Raw genomic sequence first — 24,371 nt, forward strand, 5'->3', positions numbered from 1 at the left:
CATTTTGATTGCCACACACTATAAAATTAAACTCAAAAATCTTGATTTAAATTCAAGATTTCTCCCTTTTTGACGCAACAGTAAAGAAACCCTGACAACCAAAACACAACACGAGCCATTTCCGTGAGCGTTATCTCAAATCCTGACCAACTTGAGCAAAACCTTGTGATTTTTAAATGATTTCCACATGCGTCTTTCTCCTTAGAAACCACCTCTGACTTCCGTTTAAGATCACATCCGATTGAACGCCGCTGTTTCGTGCCGTTTAAGTTCCAATCTTGAAGCGGTCTCCAAACAGGCGCTGCATGCTTACCCGAGCACAAAGCCTCCTGGGAGTCTTAAACGTGTACCAGCGTATTTCTTGGAATGTAATGTGAAAGAAACAGACGTGTGCAACCTTCCAAAAGGGGTCATAGAATCAGCCACAACATCTACATGGGAGAATATGGATTCATTTTATTCTTTTCACTGGTCTAATAGGAATATTCGGAAGTCCATGTAGTGCCTCGCGTACAGGGACATTGCCCAGTCAAGTGGACATGTTACAAGGCACTCAGAGATGTTACTTCAAACCTTTGTTAATGGACTTTTTAATTTATTTATATTTATGATTTTGAAAATACAAATTCTCTTGCATTTTTTTAACACAAACTTCCCATTAAGTATAAATGAATTAATTGCGATCTTATTATACCTTTAAAAATAAAAATGATTAAAATGGTATTTAGTGAAATAAATGTATAAACTGGAAAATAAATAAACATTCTCAAAAACAACTTTATTAAATCAAAATTGTACATTGTATTAAAACAAAATGTATGTATAATGTTCTGTTTAAAGTATAAGTGCTCATGATTGCTCATAATTAAGGTAAACATTTCCATAGAGTAAAGACATAAGTAATTGTAATTGTGCAGTAAATCTATGCTCTACTACTACTACTACTACTACTACTACTACTACTACTACTACTACTACTACTACTACTACTACTACTACTACTACTACTACTCTTTAGCGCCCTCCTAGTGGCTCCCTGGAGCTTTAAAAAAAAACTAGATGGGGGGATATATTTATTGTTTTAATATGGTTTCTGTAAGAGGACAAACATGACGCAAACATTCTTAACGTTTTCCAATGCTGTAAAAATGTTTATAATAAATATTTAATTTCAACATTTCTATCAATGAAGATTTGCATCATTGCCTGCGACGCTCGTTTCAGCGCGGCGCACGTGCCGGGCAGAGGATTCAAGATGAATGGACCGAATCATTTGCTTTCATTGCCATTGCAGAAGGATTGTCTGCATATTTGCTTTGTCATGAGTAGTTGTCAAATAACAAAAAGAGTCATTTGGAAAGACGTTTCCAGGATGACATGAAGGATTCGCCGCAAAGACAGTGAAGGAAAGGGACATTAAAATGGCAGGTATTATCACCAATTGTCAAATCAAGGACATTCATTCAGCTCGAACATACTCAAGTGCCTGTGATGAGTCGTGTGACGTGATCGATATTGAACAGGCAGCTCTGTTATGCAGGTATGTGAACTCTGAAGAAATTATCCAATATATAATTGCAGGTTGTGTTCAATTCCACTGTTGCCCAGACACGGGGAAAAGGGAAGAGGATTGTATTGTTATTAAGGTTTGAAGAGGACTGCGTTTTTCTTTTTTTCTAATCCTCAAAACAAAAATGACACCAAAAATCTGATAATTGTTAATTCTATTTCTATATTTTCATCAACGCAACAAAATATGACACATTAACATTGTAATGGAAGCACCAATTGTATAGCAGAGTAGTCACGTGGTGCGTCACTCTCTCCAGGGGGCGCTGCAGGCAAAATAAACATTTAATCAGGAATGCTCATTATGTATTTGTAACCTTGTCATTTTGATAGTAGGCTAATAAAGCTAATATACACCTACGGCCTTTGTTGCCTTCATATGAGGCTTATATAAGGCTTTTACATTTTTTGCAGCTCCAGACAGTTTTGTTTTTTTGGTCCGATTTGGCTCTTTAAACATCAAAGGTTGCCGACCCCTGCTTTAGACCAACACAATATCAAGCAGAACAAAAATAAACAAAAACAACAACTTAGGTAACACATATATATTTTAAGTTGTAAAATGTCTTACAATGAACCTTTAAATACTTTTTTTTGGGGTCCATGTTAAGGCAAAAAACAACAACAATTTGCTTTGACAGTTTTTGCTAGAGCTGGTGGAGGGATCACCTGAGCCTTTGAAGCAAACCCATCCATATGAAGTGAACCCGATCTGTGGCAGAAATCCCAGTAGCCTCAGCCTCTCTCTTATCCCTTTAACTGATGTACAATAGAACATAGACCTTTGCGGAGAGGCCCCAGTGGCTCTCTTCTCACACTTTTAACTCCTGTTTATTATATTTGGGGCAATTCCATCCACAAAAAAGACCATCTGCCAGCGCTCTATTGACCCCTCCAATGGAAAAAGATGACAACAACTAACACTTTTGTATGACTTCTTGGCATTTAATAAAACTCATCAAACCAGTCAGACAAAAAACGAACAAAAAAACAACCTTAACAGATTTACCGCTCCCGTTTCTTCGACGTCCAATTGTCTACAACTGAATGCGTGTTGGGCGGATCCAATTTTGCCGGGGGATGCGTATCACTCCATAACAGTTTTAATATGGAAGGCTTAGTGAGCTTTTTACAGCCGAAGATAACAGTAGCGATTAAGGCCGTCCAACTGAAAGAGCCATTCTGTTTGATTGAATAGGATTTTATCTCCAAACTCCTTTATGACATGGTCTAGGTATCATTTAATGGCCTTTGGAGGATGGCTTGTCCGGGCTAACTTTGGCTGGCCCTTAATGAGGCTTTCTATATGCTGAACTGATTTTGTGATTAGTACAATGTTGTGATAGAGTTTTGTTTCATCTGTTTATGTTTGAATCATCCTGTAGTTTAATCACTATGTCTGTATCTTTTATTTTCTGTAGTCAAACATGTCCAAGGGTCTGTAGATGCAATTAGCCCCAAACTATAATCTGTCATATTTACATTAGTTCATGTGTTCATATTTGTTCCCCCTTTTCTTCAAAAACTTTTGACCGTCCAATTTTTCAGCGCTCAAAATGACCCACTTTTATGTGATTTCGTATTGTTATAAAGTCTATATACCTTCACCAGTCTAACTCTGATCATCTAAATGCTCATATTGTTTTAATTGTGCAACTTTATTATTACAAAAGCAACACTGTGTCAAATTCAGACCGCTGTGCGCTGTCTGCATTTGATTGTAAAACATTGAATCAATGCAACATCTTAAGAAAGAGCCATGTGTGTTCCAAATCTGTGCTGGCGGCCAGAAAATACATGCATGTGAACATCAGTGACGTGCCAAAGGGTTTGTAAGAGCTCGGAAGTGAGACAGATCTCCGTTGGTTTGAAACTCAGGTACTCCAGCTTTGAACTTTTAGAGTTGCATTTCTCAACCGCATCTGCTTCGATATTCCCTTTCGAGAAGCTGCTTGTGCTTGAAGTAATGTGCATTCAAATTGCAGTGCGTGGCTGCAACTGGAAGGGCATCTTGCCGAGTGTCACTGCTCTTTAAGTTTTCATAAATGATGTAATGCTATGCTGAAATCCATTCAAAGTCCCTTTACTTTCTTTTAGTGCTTTATTTAACGTTCTGCCGGGGCTGCAGTGGTTTGTCGGTGGCAGCGCTGGTCCATCCATCCGGAGGTATGGACTGAATGAATAATGCAGTAAACTGAAAAGTGTCTGGAGTAAGCGCTGTATGAAAACTAATGCATTACAATGTTATTAAAAAATGTGGAAAAGCTGCCCCCAATTGCGAATACACGTCTACTTCGACACTACATTATGCCGTCGCCGTTTGTAATGCATATGTAATTCGATCTTCATCCACACCAGCGCAGTGCCATGTTTGGTACATCAAGTGCAGCATGAAACGCAGCCAGCGACTCCGAAATCGAATCTAGCTGTTGCCTGCGTGCCAAAGGGTGGAGAGCCGGCCTAATGTGGTACCAGTCACTTCGCCCTGTCAGGATCCATTTAGCGTGATGGTGGTCAGAGCAACAAGCTAAGTGTGAGCTCCAGACGGGGCCACGAGGTGAAGTAACAGCATTAGCGGCACCGAGTCTGTTTAGAGTCCACACAGGAGGAATAGTATGTCTTTCAAAAAGAGTGTGAAACGTACGGTTTGGGTTCACATCTGTCCCAGGCGCTGTGACCTCAAAGTGGACATGTTATGCATTCTTTTGGCTTTAATTTGCTTTTAAACGTGTATATATTCAATTTGTACGCATTTGTTCAGTTATTATTCCTCTAAGATCCCTCTGCGTATTCCAAAATGTTGAGATTTTTTGTTTGCTGCATTCTCTTTGTAGTTAAGTTTGGTCTGTCAGATATTTCTTAGCTTGACTACAGCCCTAATGGACGTAAAATAAATGTTATCAACTGTTCGAATGAAGAAGACACAGCGCTAATGTAATATCTTTGCTAACTTCCCAAGTGTGCGTCCCAGAACAATAAGAAAGTATCATGGCACCCATCAGAATGAACTAGTAGTAAAATAGTAGTAGTAGTAAAATGTCCTCCTTCTTTTAAAGCACCTTAGACACTCTTTATGACACAGAAAAGAAAAAAAAAGAGGCAGAAATGATGCGTTGAGAGATGATCAGACATGATACATGCAGTATACATGTCTGATAATCTCTCTCCGCATCATTTCTGCCTCTTTTTTTTTCACTTACAGAGCATTGCATTTCCAATTTCCAAGTTAATTTTGAACTTTGACCTCAATTTTCCGCCAAGCTTTTTTGTTATAATGGCGTCAACCTTTTCCCTTTCCATCTCAATGTAAAAGTATATTGAAAATGATATGACAACATGCCTCCTTCCATAGACTGTGACAGCTGAAGTGAAATCATGACAAAGAGACTCCACTAAAGGCTACATGGACAGAAGCGTGAGAAGTTACGTGCTGAGTGCAGCCTTAATGGTGTGTACTGTGTTCCATATACAATCATCTCCCACGTGAAAATGCATTTCAATCACGAAGGGTGGTGAAAACTCTAGAGCCACTTGGCAAAACCATATTGTATGTTAACTACAGTATCAAGTGTATGAACATGCTGTTTAAACCCAGAACAACTCATATGTCAAGATTGTTTGCAAAAGAGAAACATTGTAGATTGTGAGGAAGCTAAAATCATAGGAACAGAAGACAGCAAGCTTTATTGCCGGATAAAAGAGGATATAGAAATCTTTGAGTCCACAGAGCAATAGAGCAAAACTAGGGGGCCTTATTATGCCTCTGTCCTGGAATACGATTCTACAGGCCGCTTCGTCCTACTGCCCCAAGTAAGAGGCAACAGTGAAAGATTGTTTAAGTACACAAAACGACATCAAGGTAATAGGAGTTGGTGGCAAATCCAAGACTGAATGAACCTGATTAGATTACTAGCAGCAGGAATCATGACAACATTAAGAATGAGGGAACTAACCAATAATGGCTTCTATTTGTGTGCACCTCATAAGCTTGACACGCCTCTCAAAGCTTTGTACTATAATCAATACTCCACACCTGGTTGTAGAATGTTTCTTCCATAGCAGTCGTGGAAAGAGACAAAGTAGAAAAGTAAGAGTATCTGTACTTTACCCATATCAGATATGTTTTACTTTTACTTCAATACATCATAGAGCTGCTATCTGTACTCTTTACTCCACTACATTAGCATGTTGAGTCTAATGCTGAAATAAAAATAACATTAAAACAAAGGAAATCTGATTAAGTAATTTTTCTGGTAGAACAAAAAAAAAGTACCACTATTGAGGTGTTACAGTTTTTGGTTCTTAAATGGGTACTTCAATACTTTTACATAACAAAATTGAGTACTTCTTCCAATAGTGGCAAGATGGTGATGTGTCGTGCCCAAAGACTTAAAAGCAGAACTAAGTACCTTTAGTGATGGAAAGTAATATAACATGGTCAGATTTAAAAAATAACTAAAGAGCCAGGGTTTCTCAGGAGAGTTGTCTGCAATGTTGCAAGGCTGGTTTTCCGCGCAGAGTCAGCAGGGGGCGACGACGGACACTTCAAACACCCCAAAAGTACATATAAGGACGTACAAAGACGTTTAATAATGTCACAATGTTACTTAGTTCTGCTTTAAGATGCACACGATGATGAGCTGAGATCTTAGCTTCGGGTTGATGGGCGAATTCTCTGACCATCGCTGACCCATTTGCAAATATCAAGCTGAAATCACCCCAAAACAAACTATTTTGCAACTAAACTCGCTGTGTTATTATTAGATTTTCCATTTGCAACGATATCAACATACAAACAATGTGGATACGAAACAATTTCCCGTCTCAACTCTGTATGTAACCATAATCCATTATCATTTCACAGACAATACAGCGAGGCGCCTGGATGAATGAAACTCCAGACCATTATTTACAGACCCTCGTACACCCTTCACCACAATGAGCCGAGAAAACCCCCAAGCCAGGGTCAGCGAGGAGTAAATATTTTGATTATGTGTTTCATTCAGAAGGGCGCTGTTGTTTTTGGGGTCAGTCGGCCACAATGCGCAGGACTTTGAAACAGGAATCATAAATACTGTGATTGCGAAACATCTCAACCGCAGTGGGAGACAGCATATGGGTGAGGGTCTGGAGGGGGAGGGAAGAGGGGTTCAAAGACACCCACAAAAATATGGACTGTCCGCAAGCCACAGTGGAGAGCCACGAGGACGTCAGAGGGTCAGAACTGCAGAGGTTGAATGCAAACATGAACTCAGATTACAGCCACAATTTGGAACCGCTATGTTTTTTTCTGTCTAATTTTGGATGGTAACATTGCAAGATAGGGTCATTAGGGTCTGAAATAGAATGGATTCTTTAGTACGGTCCCATTATGACATACAATACCATTCTCGAGGTAACCGTAGTTGGTAGAAAGCCAACCGCATACAAGAATTTACCCCAAACGTAAGGAAAATCATTACAAAAACACGAGCAGGAGCAAGGATGGAAATGGGAACTATCTTTTCCATTTGCAAAATAAGACCCATAAGACCCATAATATTGTGTTGAGAATACTATAATAATAAATTGGGACAGAATTCAGACTTTGGAGGAAGAAATGTGCTTTTGTTGGAGTCAAATTGCGACGATTAAAAGTCTGTGCTGTTTATGTTCATATCGATCCCAGCTCTATGATACAGGAATTTATTTATTATACCGTTTTGGCACTTAGATTTTGTCAGGGAACAAAAAGCATGCGTAAATGTATTGATTGGAGTCTTTCGCAGCAGGAAGAGAAGTCTAGAGAACAATGGATTTCTGGCAGGTTGCACGAGCTGAGAGCAGGCCGAGCAGGGAAGACTTGTTATTGCTCAAATATATACATTCCTATTGTATTTTTATTAAACATGAAATGCAGACTAACCAAGTGAAATCATTTAAACCTAGTCTGGAATATGTTGTCTGTCCCATCTGTCCAAATGTCTGGCAAATAATGTCAACTGGCTGCATTTTCAAGTGTTCTGTATGTTTTTGAGCAGATACTGTATAATCTCACTACGGTCCCTTCCTGGTTATTTTTTCCATTGTTCCTTTAAACTCATAATTTTTAGAAAAGTCTAGGGGGAAAACAAATGAAAGGTGTCTGGTCATAATCTTTTCCCGGAATCTTTTGTAAAGTTTAATTCTAAGGCCTACTTTACACTTAGAATGAAGTGATTTTGATTTGTTCATTATCCCGAATACGAGGCAATGCACTACTACAGACTGCCTTAGTGGAAGCTTATCCAAATAACACGTGTTCATTTGTTCTTCTTACATCTGCTAGTTTGATGAGCATAATTATAATGATACTACTACTAATGATACAAGATAATTTCACTGTGTCTCTGTCATTAACCTTCAGGAAACTAAAGTAAGCTTGACAACCTCGCAACTTTTTTATGAATCATTTGAAGCAAGCTCCTCTTCTTTAATAAAATGAGCTTTTCAAACACAGAAAAAATGTAAATAAATAGGCAGCATGAGGGATACTACAGGAACATAGACGATATATAAGGCTTGTTTCCACTGGTTCGATTTGGAGCGGATCACATGCGCTACAAAATTGAAATCACTGAACTACTCGGCCTTATGATTAAAAAGTATAAATTCGGGTACAATTTCAATTCTATTTAAAGAATTAAAAGAAGCGTTTTAAAGTACTTTTTAAAGTATGGGGGACTGGGGCCAGTCAAAACGGGGAAATAGCAAGAGGTGAGTGATGGTGCAGAATATCTCTCAGACTGAATCCAGCTGTAGCTCCGTTTGTAAGCCTAAAGATGCTAATGATACATGCTAATTGTATCCACTATTATGCTAATTTTAGCCACTATAGCCGTTAAATTGTTAATGTAATCCATTAAGATGCTAATTTTAATCACAAGGGCTCATTCATGAAAGAAATAAGACTATAATTTTTCAGTTTTCTTTTGTTTCTGTTGAGCACGGAGAACAACACCTCTTCAAGTTTGTTTTCCATTTCAAAATCATCAAAATTTCAAGTATTCAAATATGTTCAAAATTTCCAGGTCCTGCGCCCCGTGAGCTGATTAATAGCAGTGCTTATACGATCAATTACCGTAAGTCTCCACCAATCACGGTCAATCACGCCCGGAGGCAGCCACTTGTCCTCTGCGCCGTTAAACTTGTGCGAATGCCGTTTTTTAGCGTTGATTAAACTCTCCTTATCCGCGCTCGTCTGTCCCTCCTCCTCCTGATCACAGCTTGGACTTGTGCTTTCATGGGCTGGGGAAATATCGTCGTCCAGAGCCGTAACCATGGGGGAAGTTTGCTTGTTTTGGCTCAGAATCTATCAGGTGTATTCAAAAGAGAGTTGGCCTTTAAAATGTATGTGTTATTACATTATTGTATCATATTATATTTTGAAAAAAGAAAACATCACAGTCGTTGTAATTTGCTTTCGTTCATTAATTTTGAACATGTAGTATCATATAATTATTATTATTCCAGAAAGTGTGAATGGACCGTGAAATTAAAAAAACACGAATACGAAAATCACTTAATAACTCTGCAGAAGTTCTCTGACGACTCTGCCATCATCGGACTCATCACGGATGACGATGATGCGGAGTACAGAGGACTGGCGCAGGACACAGCTGTCCGTGTCATGTCTGAAGTCTGCAGTGTAAAGGGTGAAGAGAAAGGGCGCGAGGACAGTGCCCTGGGGTGCTCCCACACTGCAGGTCCGAGTGTCAGACACACATTCAGCCCTGACATGGTAAATCAAAATGGCCCGCCATCCATTTTGACATGAGGGGAAAATAAACCATCCCTAAAACCCGGCACCAGCACCAGCGCGGCCACCAGCGCGGCCAACGCAGAAAAGTTGGAAAAACTGAACTTTTTTGCGGCAGACGTGGTCCAGCGTCCAACCAATCAGACATTACGCTCTAGTGACGTGCTACGCACTACCCGGAAAAAGGCCCAAAACAAACCCCGCAACAATTAAGTTTTTTTTTTTTTTAATCCTCAAGACGCAGCTCTTGGAGCAAATAAAGATATTCACTAAACTCTGCTCAGCCCTAAAGTATCTGACTATGATCTTCTATGATCCTGACTCTGAGGCTGCCTGTGAACCACCTCCTCATCAACGCGGGGAAGACCAAGGAGATGGTGGTGGATTTCCGCAGACGCCACCCCACTGCCCCCTCACCAGTGAACATCCAGGGACGGGACATTGAGAGAGTTGACTCATACAAGTACCTGGGTGTTCATCTGAACCACAAACTGGACTGGACTCACAACACAGATGCACTGTACAGGAAGAGCCAGAGTCGGCTCTACCTCCTGAGGAGACTCAGGTCTTTTGGAGTGACAGGGCCACTCCTGAAGACCTTCTACGACTCTGTGGTGGCATCGGCCCTCCTGTAGGTGTGGCCTGCTGGAGCAGCAGCATCACAGAGAGGGAGAGGAAGAGGCTGGACAGAGTCATCAAGAAGTCCAGCTCCGTCCTGGGCTGTGCTCTGGACTTGGTGCAGGAGGTGGGGGACAGAAGGGTCCTGGCTAAACTCACATCTATGCTGGACCATGAGTGTCGCCCCCTGCAGGACACTCTGTCCGCTGTGGAGAGCAGCTTCAGTGAGAGACTGATCCACCCTCGCTGTGTGAAGGAAAGGTTTCGCAGGTCTTTCCTTCCTGCTGCTGTCAGACTTTATAACAAACACTGTTAGTCCTGAACACTCGCAATACTGACCTAACCATGTGCAATTCTGTCATATGTGCAATTACTGTCATGATTCATGTGCAATTACTGTGAAATTCATGTGCAATCTATGTGCCGTCGTGAAACATATTCATGTGCAATTACTGTCGTGATCACATGCAATGGAATTTATGTATTTATTTATTTTTCTATGGGAGTTTTTATTTATAGATCTTCTACTGAAAGTGTTTTTCAGACTTCCTATAAGTGATCTGTTCTTCTGTATCTACCTCTGTATCTTCCTGTGTTGCACCAATGAAATTTCCCCATGTGGGACAATAAAGGATTATCTTATCTTATCTTAATGTACGTAGCGAGACCCCTGGGTACAACACAACGAGGCAGTGTGCAAAAAAGACACTCACAAAAAGTAGTGAGTCTTTGGAAAACTTTGTAGAATTCACAAGTGATTAGTGGATTTTAGCAGGCCATTTCCCATTCACTTGTTTACATGATGTGTTTTATTTTGAGTGCCCCCCTTATTACCCCCAGCCCCTGAGTTTGGCACTGCCCCTGCACCACTCAGGTCCTGCGGGCTGAGAGGCTCCAGCTCCAGATAATGCTCGCACAGCACACTTTGTTTATGTTGGTTGCCTAAATTGATTAGGTTTTTCTTTTGTGAGAATGATCAGGCTGCCCTGGATGTGTCGGAAGCATTCACATCAGCTTGCACTTTCATTCATTCATTATTTTGCATCGTTCTTCATGGATATGAGGCCAATTGTTTGTATCGTGACACCAGCAGAACAAGGCTGTGCAGTCAGTACATCCCCCACTCTACTCTGGTGGGCGTGTCCCTGTATGTCACATAGACTATCACTGTTATTAATCATGTACAGCACTGCCTTTTGTTTGTTTATGAGGCTCTCATTAGCATATTGCCAGATTCTTTATCAAGTATGAAGAACAATAGATCAAGTATTCATTCATTCAGATCTCAGGACATTTTTTAAATAGTCGTCAACACAGTCAGGAAAAAAGGCTTTGAGCTATTTTACTCCCTGTCTCTGTGGAACTATTTAAATTAAATTACATTAAGTCTTTTAATGAATTTAAAGCACTGGTTATAATGTACCTAATGTGCCACTGCTCTTGTTTTGTATGATTGTATCCAATTTTGCATGTGTAAGTGTTTTTATGTATTTGCTAATCTTATTGATGTTTCAAAATTAAATATTCTACTGGCATTTTATCTGTATATCCTGTTTGTTTGTTCAATTTGCAAGCGTGTAAATGTTTTGATGTTTTGTGTTGCTTGCTCTCAACGGCCTGTCCCTGTATTAATAAAGTTAACAAATAGATAAATGTAATAAATCATCTTTTATTACTGGATTTCAGCTGATATCGACATTCCATAAGCCTGGAATATTGTGACACGTAAAATGTCACAGGAGAATTTAATATGCATTGCAGATATTACAGTACCTATGAAAACGCCATACAATCAATACTATCAAATACAATCTCCGGTGACACATTCTATAATTGGTAAACAGCGTTACATCATTTGTGATTTGACCTTCCGGCTCGTCTCACATTGAATTCTCTCTGGTCTTCGCACCGATCGCTGCACTTTCACTCACCTCTATTGGAGCTCCTGGATAGAATGTTTTCTTCACATTTGCGCTTGGCTTTGAACAGGAGGCCGATCTGTTCCTCTTTGGTGAGCACATCGTCAGCGTGGACCTGAACAAAACAGCGGAAAAGGGCTCAGCATAATCGTAACGCATAACGGCACAGACGTGGGTGCGTTTGGGAAGAAAAAAAGATGGGGTTTGTTTGTTTTTCTTGCCCCCTGCCGCGGCGCATTCTCAAATTAGAGCTTCTAAATATTTCTGGCGGGTTCAGTGGGTGGCGGTAGAATCAGTGGTAGAGTGTTCTGATTTGGTGAGATGTTTGTGGTGGTGTCGGAGAGGACGCTGCGCAGACCGGAAGCTACTTTTCTGTCACTTTGATTAGTTTAATCAATCACTCACTGCACTGTTCACTTTCTGCACTACATTTGTAAATGAACCCTAAATTGTGTGTACATAATAAGCCTATTTTTATCCTATAGCAGATTAAAATAGTTTTTCTTTTTGATTTTATATAGGTTGTTTCATCATTGTTCATTGTTTTATGTTGCAGCGAATCGCCAAAGCAAGTTCTTATGTTTGTGAATTATGTTCGTTGGCAATGTTCTGATTCTGATTATGTATGGATCATTTTAAATTGAATAGGAAGAATACAAGGACAACATACAGAATGTCTTAAATGTACTGTATGTGTCTATAACCACTCCAAAAAGTTTTAGATGTTCCTGTGCATTGTAATTGAAATATTTCTCAAAACTATTTATAATGCGCTAATAATTATGTGTTTATAAGCACTTTACTAGCATTTGCCACTTGGTTATTGAAAACAGTTTAATAAAGTTAATAAAGCTTTTTAATGCTCTTTCAAATAATTTAGTTTTTGGTTAATGGCTTATTAACATTTATAAGGTGTGCTAGTAATTGTCTGAGTACTTATGAACAAATAACCAGTATGTATTAACACTTTATAAATATAAACTATAAACCTTATTTTAACGCATTATCTAAATGTTCTGTTCCAGCTTGAAAGGAGATCCACGTGTCTTGACGTTTAGAAGTTTAAGCTACGTTCACCTGGCTAGAGAACACAGAAGACTGAAACTTTTGTCCTGAGGGCTGTTACTCTTTTAACACAAGATGATCCAAACATTTAATAAATAGTGTTATTTTTGCCTTGATTTTTTTTTTTTACATGTCTCGTATTGTATTTGATATTGCCTTTGTACAACACTTTGGGCCATTGTGGTGTTTTAAAATGTTCTTTATGAATGAAACTTGACTTATTTACTCCTCAAACTGCCCTCACACACAATCTACCCGATGAATCCTCCCGAGACCTTTGACTGAGACACAAAGACAACTCTTTTATCATTATTACTAAATGAATCAACTCGTAAAGGCAAAAACTAACACTTCCTGACCATGTCCAAAAGATATTATCAATTCCTGAAAAACAAATGTATTACGAGTACACATTTAACACTACTGCAATTTGATTTGTTATAAACCGGTGACTGTGGGTTATCGAACCGGCAACCTTCACATCAGGGGTCAAAAACCACTCAAACTAATAATTAACACCCAATTATCTTTTCAAAGGTGTTTCAGTGGATTCTACTATGGAAATACAGAGGGAATGTCACTGGCAAACAGCGAATATAAGAAATTAGACAAAGTTTTAAGAGTTTGTACATTTTTGATGTGCTTTTGTTCCTCCTTCTACCTGTCCCTGAAAAAAATCAAATGTTAAGTACGGGTCCTTGTAAGGTTGGCGCGCACTGACTTAACAAACCAGTCAAGCGGAAACAAAGCACAACATATAGATTTCTCCGCACTGAAGGGGCTTATAAGCAATTCCTGTGAAATCAGACGTATTTCTACCCAAACTAATTTAAAAGCCATTTAACTTCAAGTGCTAATTTAGATGAAAGTGTAGACCTTTTAAACGATCCCTCCGGACTAATCTGATAACGCGCTCATCCGTCCACGTCCAACAATCGATATAAAAGGCTTTTAATGTTTATTAACTACCCAAGATGCACAGGGACATTTATCAGACTACAATGCATTTTAATATATGTGACTTAAAGGTAATTGGATGACTATGTGTGCTGTCTATTTGTTGGTGGGGAACATTAGCCGTTACGTAGCATTAAGCAAAATTAGGAGCTAAACCCAGAACTAATTGAACTACACCAAGGCTGGAAAAGGACCAAACCCTGTCATACACCAGCTCAATTGGGTTCAAACCAGGACAAAATAACTCAAAAGGCAAGACCGGAATGTATTTAATTGTGCATACTTTCACATCAAAGTTTACTGAAGTGAAATGCTGTGGACAAGATTAGCACGTAGCTAAAGCCGCGCAGGCCTATAAAATGGATTGCATGTCAACATTCTAAAGATAGACGGTTTACAGTACGAGGCATGCTTCAGGGTAAACACAAGCAGCTCGCAGCAATCTGGAACCCTCAGACAGAAAATGAATGGTACCATATGTAATTAGGGTCAAATTAAAAGGATATATAATGTCAGATGTAGTTGTATCTCATTTATTTACTTGAAGCTCGCCACCTCTGCTGCAATTTTCTCGCTCTCAACATCAAAACTATTGTTGTGTTGGGCTCTATTTTGACCATTGAGAAGAATCATGTTATCTGGACACTACGTATACTAAAACAATGACGAAAATACCTCTTTAAAGCACATTTTAATCAATAATACACTTTGAGCCTCATTTATCAATCCAGGCGCTAAACTAAAAAAAAAAAAAAACATACTACTTGGAAGTAAGTGTATTATTGCTGCCACAAAGAAGAGCATATTGAAGAGCATCAGATGGACACTGGAGAGAGAGATTATTATGGCTGTGGACTTGATGCGGGTTGAGGCGCAGTGCAGGTCAAGGGTCACTACACCGTACGCAGGAAATGAACGATTCGATGGATGTGGAAGTCTCGTCTACGGCAGTCAGGGCAGAAGTTGTCAAGTAAAGGTGCAAGTGGGTCCTTTCAGATCAGGGGTTGGCAAACTACGGCCCGCGGGCCACATCCGGCCTGCAGGGCCCGCTAAGCTTGTCCAAGTAATATTTAAAAAAAACATATATACATTTTTTTATTTTTTGCTCTCAGGCATCTGTCTGCACTTGTATACTTAATACATATGACGTGAAATTAATTAAAATAATAGATTCAATAGCCTATATTGTGATATTTTATTCTATATTTAATTTTTGGGATTTTTTTTTTTTTTTTTCACACCAATGATCGCGGGCCGGCCCTCCGCTACTTGCCTGGATTTGAATAAGGCCCTCGGAGGAAAATGATTTCCCACCCCTGTTTTAGATCATTTAAAATCACAATCAAATGCCATAATGGTGCACAGATTGCTTTACTACTACATTAACGTTTTAGCTGTCATGGTGATAAATCCGGCAGCACTAGCTAAACCACCTCATTTGCATTTCCTGCGCCTCAAATTTTACACTTGTAGATGAAAATGCCAAATAAAAACAAAACTGCACTCTTTTTTAGCCTTGATTTGCATGTTAATTAAAATATGTCAATGTACAATAGAAATAATTGCTGACTTTTAGATAACAAAAATAATCATTATCTGCTGCCCTTACTGCAACATGTTGACTTCTAGCATAATGTGATTAACACTGTAAACAAAAATTATTGTAACATAATTTAAAATGCCTTTCCTTGAACAAAAAAAAAAAAAATAAGAAAAATCCAGCGGAATCATTTTTAACTTTTTTTTATATTTACACCAGTTTGTGTTTACAGCAAAAACAAGATCATACCGTTACCTGGCGCATTTCACACAGCCTCATCCCCAATGTCCAAAACTGCCTCCCATGTTTAGATCAAAACCAGATTTAGTTCAGGTGTTCATTCAACCTGAAGCGGAAATGGCTCCTGATCACATTTGACGTTTTGCAATTTGAAAATTTCACAGTTTGCGAAATGGCAGCGCTTCCCCCGTTTCGCTGTGATGTGTCATGAGAAAACATCTGGCAGCAGTGACAGACGCGACTGTGTTGTGTGTTTGCTTCTCAACTTTCTTAAACGATTCATGAGAAAATAGTGCGTAATTGGCCTCATCTTTGCTGGTGTCAGATTTACGAAGCATCTGGCAGATTTATTGGATGAGTCACGTAAAAAAAATGAAAGCTGTAATCACGTCATTTATCAAAGTCTGTCCAAGAACCTAACTTGGCAGATTATTAAGACGCATAAGCTACTGTTAACAGCTCCCACAATGCACTTGCTCTTCTGTTTCACTTACAGTAATGTGCTGTAAAATCTCACATTTTTATTGGTTCAATATGCGGCTGAAGATGTGGATGGATTTATTTGTGTAATTTGCGGATTCAGCGATTCAAGTACACATCTTTTTATAATGAGAAGGGGAAGTCATACATCATACATTTTGAATATGTCAAACATAACACCGACGTAAAACGCGCTTTTCGTATTCAAAAACAAATGAACACTTATTTATCATTAAAACGTTACATACAGTTTTGTTAAATTTCTCCATGGAACAGTATAAAAGTGTCATCTGTCAAATATAACTTAATTAAAAAAATTTAAAGTGTATATGTGCCTCGCCACCGGAATTGTCGGACCATGTCGGCCTCGGTGAAACTGAGAAAAACAGCATTTTACTTTTTTTTCCCCAAATTTGTGATTTTCGTTTTTTTGCAGAATGTGCTAGTTGAAGATATGGACCAGCCATTCGATGTATCAGATAACAGTATTTGCAGCATTAAAAGCATAAATAAAGCCGTTTAAAATGTGGTGTTTTCGGGCGCTCTCTGGACGTGCAGAGGGGGTGTGACCGCATTTCCATATGAACAGCTGCGCTATTGTAGTCAGCCAATGGGCTGAGCCGCCAGCCGCATGGCTACTTGATAAGCAGCAACACAGGGAGCAACACGCGCTGTGTAAAATCAGTTGAAAAATGGATCCTTCTGCTATCGCTTCGGAGCTTAACAGAGGTTGTTACAGCTCCACGCTTTTGGATTATTTCTGCGAAAAGTCCGCTTATCCAGATGACTATCTAAGTTCTGAATCTGAAGATGACCTCACAGATGACGAACGTGATTTCATCCAGCTGGAAAATATCCCTAGTCTACGGCTGACCTTAGATGAGGAGGAAGATGGGTTTTGGACAGAGGAAGGAGCGCCCGGTCACGCCGAAGAGCTGGAGCGTGAAATAACAGACGCTATAGCCACGGTTACTTTTGCAGGAGAGAACGAAGAGTTGGAAAAGATCCGTAACTTTGACTGCAAATGTTACTCAAGAAGAAAAGAAAATTCTCTACTCTCAAGCAAATCGTGTAGCGGGAAACTCTCTCCAGAACTCATGTACAAGCTACGGAGCGACTCATTAGCAGCAGAAAGAGAGTGGCAGGATATGAGGATTATCGGACATATGGAAGCAAACAGACGTTCTGTCGTCACTTCTGAGCTGACGACGTCCACGAAAAAGCCCCAGAAGAAGCGCAAGTTTGCCCGGACAAGCTTTTTCATAGGAGGCACGGAAGTCTGCAGAAGTACTTTCCTGTTCCTCATGGCGTAAGTAATGATTAATATTAAATACGCCTGTTTTAGTGTGCTGTTGTGGTCGTGTTTGTGTTGTGAGTGCCTGTTTTGTTGAGCCATCACAAGCTAGCTAGCCACGTAGCGCCGCTAGCCCCGGCCGTACCCGCTCCTCCGCGTTTTAAGTCTTAAATACGACGTAATCGTCAGAATGTGAATAATGCAGAATAAATGGCATCACAAACACGCTTGAAAGTTATGTTTTGGTGTGATGTTGTGGTCGTGTTTGTGTTGTGAGTGCCTGTTTTGTTGAGCCATCACAAGCTAGCTAGCCACGTAGCGCCGCTAGCCCCGGCCGTACCCGCTCCTCCGCGTTTTAAGTGTTAAATACGACGTAAACGTCAGAATGTGAATAATGCAGAATAAATGGCATCACAAACACGCTTGAAAGTTATGTTTTGGTGTGCTGTTGTGGTCGTGTTTGTGTTGTGAGTGCCTGTTTTGTTGAGCCATCACAAGCTAGCTAGCCACGTAGCGCCGCTAGCCCCGGCCGTACCCGCTCCTCCGCGTTTTAAGTCTTAAATACGACGTAAACGTCAGAATGTGAATAATGCAGAATAAATGGCATCACAAACACGCTTGAAAGTTATGTTTTGGTGTGCTGTTGTGGTCGTGTTTGTGTTGTGAGTGCCTGTTTTGTTGAGCCATCACAAGCTAGCTAGCCACGTAGCGCCGCTAGCCCCGGCCGTACCCGCTCCTCCGCGTTTTAAGTCTTAAATACGACGTAAACGTCAGAATGTGAATAATGCAGAATAAATGGCATCACAAACACGCTTGAAAGTTATGTTTTGGTGTGCTGTTGTGGTCGTGTTTGTGTTGTGAGTGCCTGTTTTGGTCTAAACCTGGTGAGCCATGATATCACAAGCTAGCTAGCCACGTGAAGCGTGTTATTCCCATATTACTCTCAACCCTAATCCTTTTTTTCCCCCTTTTCAGAATTGGCAAAGACACCCTGACTGACATAATTAAACACTATGATGAAAATGGAGCAACACCACGATTGAGGAAGAAGCGTGCACAGCCACAGCCACGTTCACGCAGGTTCATCAGCCATGAAGTCATCCACACCGTTGTAGAGTTTATCAAAAACTATGCAGAAGTCCATTCCATAATGCTACCTGGTCGACATCCTGGCCATAAGGACTGGCATGTGAAGTTGCTCCCAACCCATGTGACTAAGGCCGAACCAGTGGAATTTCAGCTACTACGCACTACAGCTGTTCTGCCTCCGGTTGACAATCTCCATGTCCTGGTCCCACCTGGATTGAACATTGACAGGCAGACCTACCTGCATGAAAAAATCAGGCCTTTCTGTGCTGACGAGGCAAAAGACATCACATGCCCAGCGCCGAGAGTCACAGCACAGAAGACGAATGTGCAAAAGAGGCTGCGGACGTAATTGGACTCTGATGGTGTACCTATGATGTCTATTATCTCATATGTTGCAGTTCGTATACCTGGCTCTGGCATCTGTTTATAAGAGTTCTTCTATTGAGGGTGTTTTTTAAACTTCCTATAAATTATCTGTCCTTTCCCCCTGTATCTACTGCGTTGTAACATTAAAGGCTATCTTATCTTATCTTTTGTTGTTTGTGTTGAATCATTCAGTGCACCGTTGTTGGTGCACTGAATCACCTGTGAATTATGTTTACCGACAAATGCAATGAACCCTATTCTCATTCTGATTCTTTGATTCTATTCAGGGCCTTTTGTAATCCAAGTATTTCCATTTTAATATAGTAACTTCTAATTCTGATTCAAGTCCAGTTACCATCAATAACAACACTCCTCTTGAGTCTTCAGTGACAGCTGTAGGGGAAGGTGGTGTCAGTGTGACAGGGGGGAGGGCTTATCTAAATGAGATGCAAATGAGCCCCCCTGTGACTCTGGGCTCTCTCAGGTGAGAAACTTTGGAAGCCGTTTTCTCAGTGAATGGGTTTGAGAGTTGTATACATTCAAATGACCACAACTTACTCAAATATTATCAGATCTACATGAGTGAGACATCATTGGAAAGCTTTGAATTCACACTTTCAGAATCTGTGAATAACTCAAAATGTCTCCGGGTAGACATGTAACTGGGTTTCATACGGCCGGGCACATATTGAAAACCTTGAGAAACTGAATGAAATGAATGAAAACCTTTACACACACAAGAACATATTGAATACATATCTATACAACGAAACCCCTGGACTAAGCTATTCATTTTTATGTACGATGGTCGAACAAAAACTGAAAGGTATATGCAACAGAACCTTGAGGCAGTTTCCCTCTGTCAAAAACCTCCAAACTGTCCAGCTTTGACATTTTTATAAAGTCAAAATACAAGCTAAATTGGTCTGTAAAAGTGATGGGGCTATGGTGGCAAGCTAAAAGGTCACATTAGCTTACACTTTCACGGCAGTGGAGCTGTCAAACCTTCTATCAGCGAACAATACAGCACTGACGGGACTGCCAAGATGTTATTTTTGAACTTTCAAAGTGTTTCGCATTGAATATTGATTTCAGGGCATTATAGAGTTACGTTGGAAATTCACATAACCAGGGATTGCCCTACTTATTACTGAACTGAGCTTACTATGGCATATCTGATAAGAACATGCATCAATGACTATGAGTGTTTGTAAATCGAATGGTTCTAAACAAAGGTACAGGGTGCATAATGCAGTAAAAAGGGATATAGTGTTAAAAATCATATCTGGTGAATCACTGATAATATATAACCAGGGTCACCAATAAACTATCACCAAGGTTCATTTGAGAAAATTTCCACAAGCCGATGTATAACAAGTATTACATAAAATACATTTAAATTATTTATTGCATATTTAAAAGTTATTTTGGAAGAATATAAAACTGACAGAATTCTGTGTTTGTCCTGATCAGAACATCACACCCTGGACTCACTGACTTTCCTCTGCACAAAATAATGCTGCGATGTGATTGGCTGATTAGTGCTGATGATGAACAAAGTACATAGCAAATATATAAGAAATGTTTTAGGAATTTGTTTTTAACTTTCAAGCTTTCTATTTGGTACACCAAATGACAAAGCGTTTTAATTTGTCTCGTAGAAGCAAATGTATACTGGTCTCAAGCCTGCATCCATGGTACTGTGTACGTCCGAAAAAAGAACAGGCAAAACACATACATTCGACTCACAGTCATTATCTTCTTATAGTTCTGACTGAAAATCGATTTTGGGTGTCTTTTTCTTTTTAATCCTAGAATCCTTAACCCTAATACGCATTTCAGAGAGAACTGAAGTATAATTTTGTGCTCTTCTCTTGAGGTAAGAACTGTCCAAATCTTCTGACAGCGCAGTAACACCCAACAAAGTATTCATTCATGCGTCTTCAGTGCTAATTTGTAAAATCTATAGTGATGTCGATTACTCCCTTACTTCAAATTTGTACCATGTAGGCCTCTCACGACAACAGTTTGTGATTGTGTGATTCATTGCAACAGAAAAATATCACTAGAAACAATAAATGAAATGATTTAATGCCGCCGGCAACCGTGAAGCAGGACAATCCCAGTAAACTCCTTTCTAAATGTATAATGAATACATAGCAGAATAGTCACAGACATTACTTATTCGACCCTCTATAGTTCAAATCTCATCCTACAACCAATAATAATATTAAATGTATACAAGATATACATACATATTGAGACCGAAATATTTTTTCTTGAACTAAAAGTCGATATAGTATTGACATAGTATATAGATTATTGTGACAGGCGCAGTACCATGACTTGCTTTACGCTACAAATTCATAAATTCATCAAATATTATTAAAACATGTCTGCAAATGATTTCCTATACAAAACAAAACAATTTAGAAACAAAATATGTAATGTGCTATAATCGCTAGTTTTTTCCTCATTTTCTTTTATACATTTTATACATTCTTATACAATAGCGCTCCCAGTGGTGACAGACACTTCCTGCTGGTCCAGAGAGTCTGGTTGTAGAGGCAAATTGTCTTCTAGTTGCCGGCTCATCCGTCACCTGCAGAGTGGATATATCTCTGACGCTGGTACGTGTTTGGATGTCTACATCAAACGCAATATTGTTTTTTTGGCTGCACCCTTGGGCAAGACACTCCCCCTTGCTCAATGAGTGTTTTGTCTGAGTATTAGCGATGGGTGGTTTGATACCGGCCGGAGATTGAACCGCCAACCTGTGGGCTGGCGTATCGGACCGCTCTACCAACGATGCTTACGTCGAGAGTGGGATTCAAACGCCGACCTTTTGAATCCCTTGGCCAAACACGATTCCACCACCGCCCACGACGCACTCATTCAACACAGCCCTTTATGATAGCCAAGCACTACCTCAAAACGCTTGGACAATGCTCATGTAAGTGTGCGATTTGTTATACCTGTTATCATTCCAAGCTGGTCTCCACTATAGAGCTAAAAATCCAGTATGTTTATGGTCAACAGGTTGAAACACTGCAAATAATGTTCTGTTCAAAACCTATAGATTTGCTGCAGAGCTAAATGTTTGCTTGGATAAGATTCTTTATTGGCATTTCCCAACATCATGTAAGTGCTTTGTGAATTCTTTTAGCAACCTCGAATAGTAGAACAAAAGACAGCATGTTGTTCAGAACATTTTGTAGCTACTATATCCCATCAATGCCGACGGATTTTCAGACTTATTTATAAAAGTAGACTCTTTTTATAGCCTTGAGTGGTTGTATTTGAGTTTCATAACTTGCTCCGTACATTGTCTCCGGCGAACATGCGTAAGAAACGAGTTCTTCAGGGAGAGACAGCGGGAGGGACGAGCGCTATATAGATGCATAGATGAGATGGAGGGTTTGTTTTTATTGGTGAGATGAGTATGTTCATCGCCGGTAACATCAATGTCATCTCGACACGCGAAACGATTTGGAATAATAATGGGATTTTCCACACAAAGACATGGCCGCATCATGACTTGCTGATGGCGTGCAGCCCGACCAATCATGGAATCTCATAGGCAACTTCGATATAGTGCAATTTCTCATCTCTGTCCTGAAGATGGGGGTTAGTGGATGGATTGTGCTTCATATGAGTCAGAATTGGTGAACGTAGTCGTCACAAAAAGGCAATTCTCAGGGCTGTCAAGGAGGCTCGGAAAAAGCTTCATGTTTCATTTGTTCTCAGTAGCAACATTCACACATCGGCAACCAAAATGAAGTGAGAAATGTGCCGTGGCTGAACTTGATAAAAGAGCTCACAAAAGATGTCACAAGAGGCAGAACTCTGGTGTTCCACTCGTGTAATTCTCAATGAACGATATGGTCCTGAACGCGATATTGAGCACGTCTAATCACAAAAGAAAACCACTTTCAACTGATGCATGTTTGAGAAATCCTTCATTGTCCTGCAGCTTAAGTTTGAGCGCTCCTTTCACCTACCCCCTATCCCCGCCCAATGCTCTGTACTTATTCAAACACATTCAGAATCTGGGTTGTCACTGTGAAGAGCCGGGTGTATCGGTTCTGCAGCCGATTTAAATCAATATTGCAATTTACAATGAGTGTCAAATAAGGATCTATGTATGTAACAGTCTTTAATCAATTATTGTACAAAAAGAAGCTAAGTGAGGGTTTGTAAATTCAACTTTACATGACGATGGGAAAAGCTGATCCTTCAAACTGAACGAGGCCAAAACTACAGAACGCAAAAACTGCAAATGGCTAAATAACGCAAAGATTATTATTTATTACATTTTATTACAAGGCAGATCTATGGTGTTTCACTTGTAATAATCAATGAACTACAGTGAACGAAACAAGTTTGTATCCGAGGTGACCACCATTCACCTCATGCAGTGTAACACATCTCCTTCTCATAGAGTTGATCAGGTTTGCCCGGAATGTTCCACAGTATGACATCTTATCTGTATTTTATTGTTCAAAAAAGTGATACAAAACACCATGGACCCTGCACTATGTCCTATGTGTTTTCAGCAGGGACACAGGAGTGGGAGGTGGGCACACTTCAGCAGTGGTTTTGACCCCTTTGGCGTTCAACAGTCTGCAGTCCTTGTGTGTGTCATGGTGTTATGCAAGTTGTCTTTGATATATTTTATTAATTTCTTTTTGTGCGTGTGTGAGCAAGTATTTTATTAGGTTGTGCATCTTATGTGACATTTAAACACTGTTAGCGTGGTTGTTTTTGATATTTTCACGCCCACATCCCTGTGTAACAGTGGGTCATTGACTGCATTAGAGCAAGATACAGATACTGAAGTATAAGACTATTAGTAGAATACATGATACATGAAATAATAATAATACTCATAATAAAGTATTACAAAATAAATAAATAAATAAATAGGAGAATTGACATACAATAAGAAAAGTGCAAAATGGCAAAAAGGAAATGCTGATTTCTCTGTTGTTGACATCCACAGAAATAGCCATTAATACATATATTTATGTAAGCTTGTTTTAACATGAGATTTATAATACATATAGCTATATACATTACAATTGCTTGTTTGCACGTGCGCTTATTGGGTTATTGTTTCAGTCAGATGGTGAATTCCAGATAACAAATTTAACCAACAAGAAATATTCTTTATTTCTTTAAATGATGAGAACCACCCATACTTTCCAACACCAGTTTATCCTTCTTTAAGCGTCTGTAAAACCAGCTAGAAATGGGCAGCATTCATTTGTTGAGTCTTTCAATAGAAGTAGCCTCTGTGTGGGGAATTTCTCTCTCCATTATTTATTTGCGCCTCTGACAATCACTGTGGAAATATGTGTTTCCCTGTGGGGCATTAAAGGTCGCACTTGCAAAGTAAAGTTATGGATTGACCGACAAATTTGGAAATCACCTTTCTCCACACTTTGTCATTATGTC

At 39.7% G+C, this 24,371-nt stretch overlaps 1 protein-coding gene across 1 annotated transcript in view; it reads right to left on the minus strand.

The window, feature by feature from the left end:
- pth1r (parathyroid hormone 1 receptor) overlaps positions 1-24,371 on the minus strand; it is a 167,113-nt gene that overhangs the window by 83,151 nt on the left and 59,591 nt on the right. The window contains exon 2 of the mRNA XM_072441748.1: positions 11,896-11,998. Coding sequence (XP_072297849.1) covers positions 11,896-11,998 — 103 coding nt within the window. The remainder of the gene's footprint in view (positions 1-11,895; positions 11,999-24,371) is intronic.

This window comes from Eucyclogobius newberryi, unplaced genomic scaffold (genome assembly GCF_026437365.1).
Source record: "Eucyclogobius newberryi isolate DKJ021-1_F unplaced genomic scaffold, fEucNew1.0.hap1 SCAF_12, whole genome shotgun sequence".
In the NCBI taxonomy this organism is placed as follows: Eukaryota; Metazoa; Chordata; class Actinopteri; order Gobiiformes; family Gobiidae; genus Eucyclogobius; species Eucyclogobius newberryi.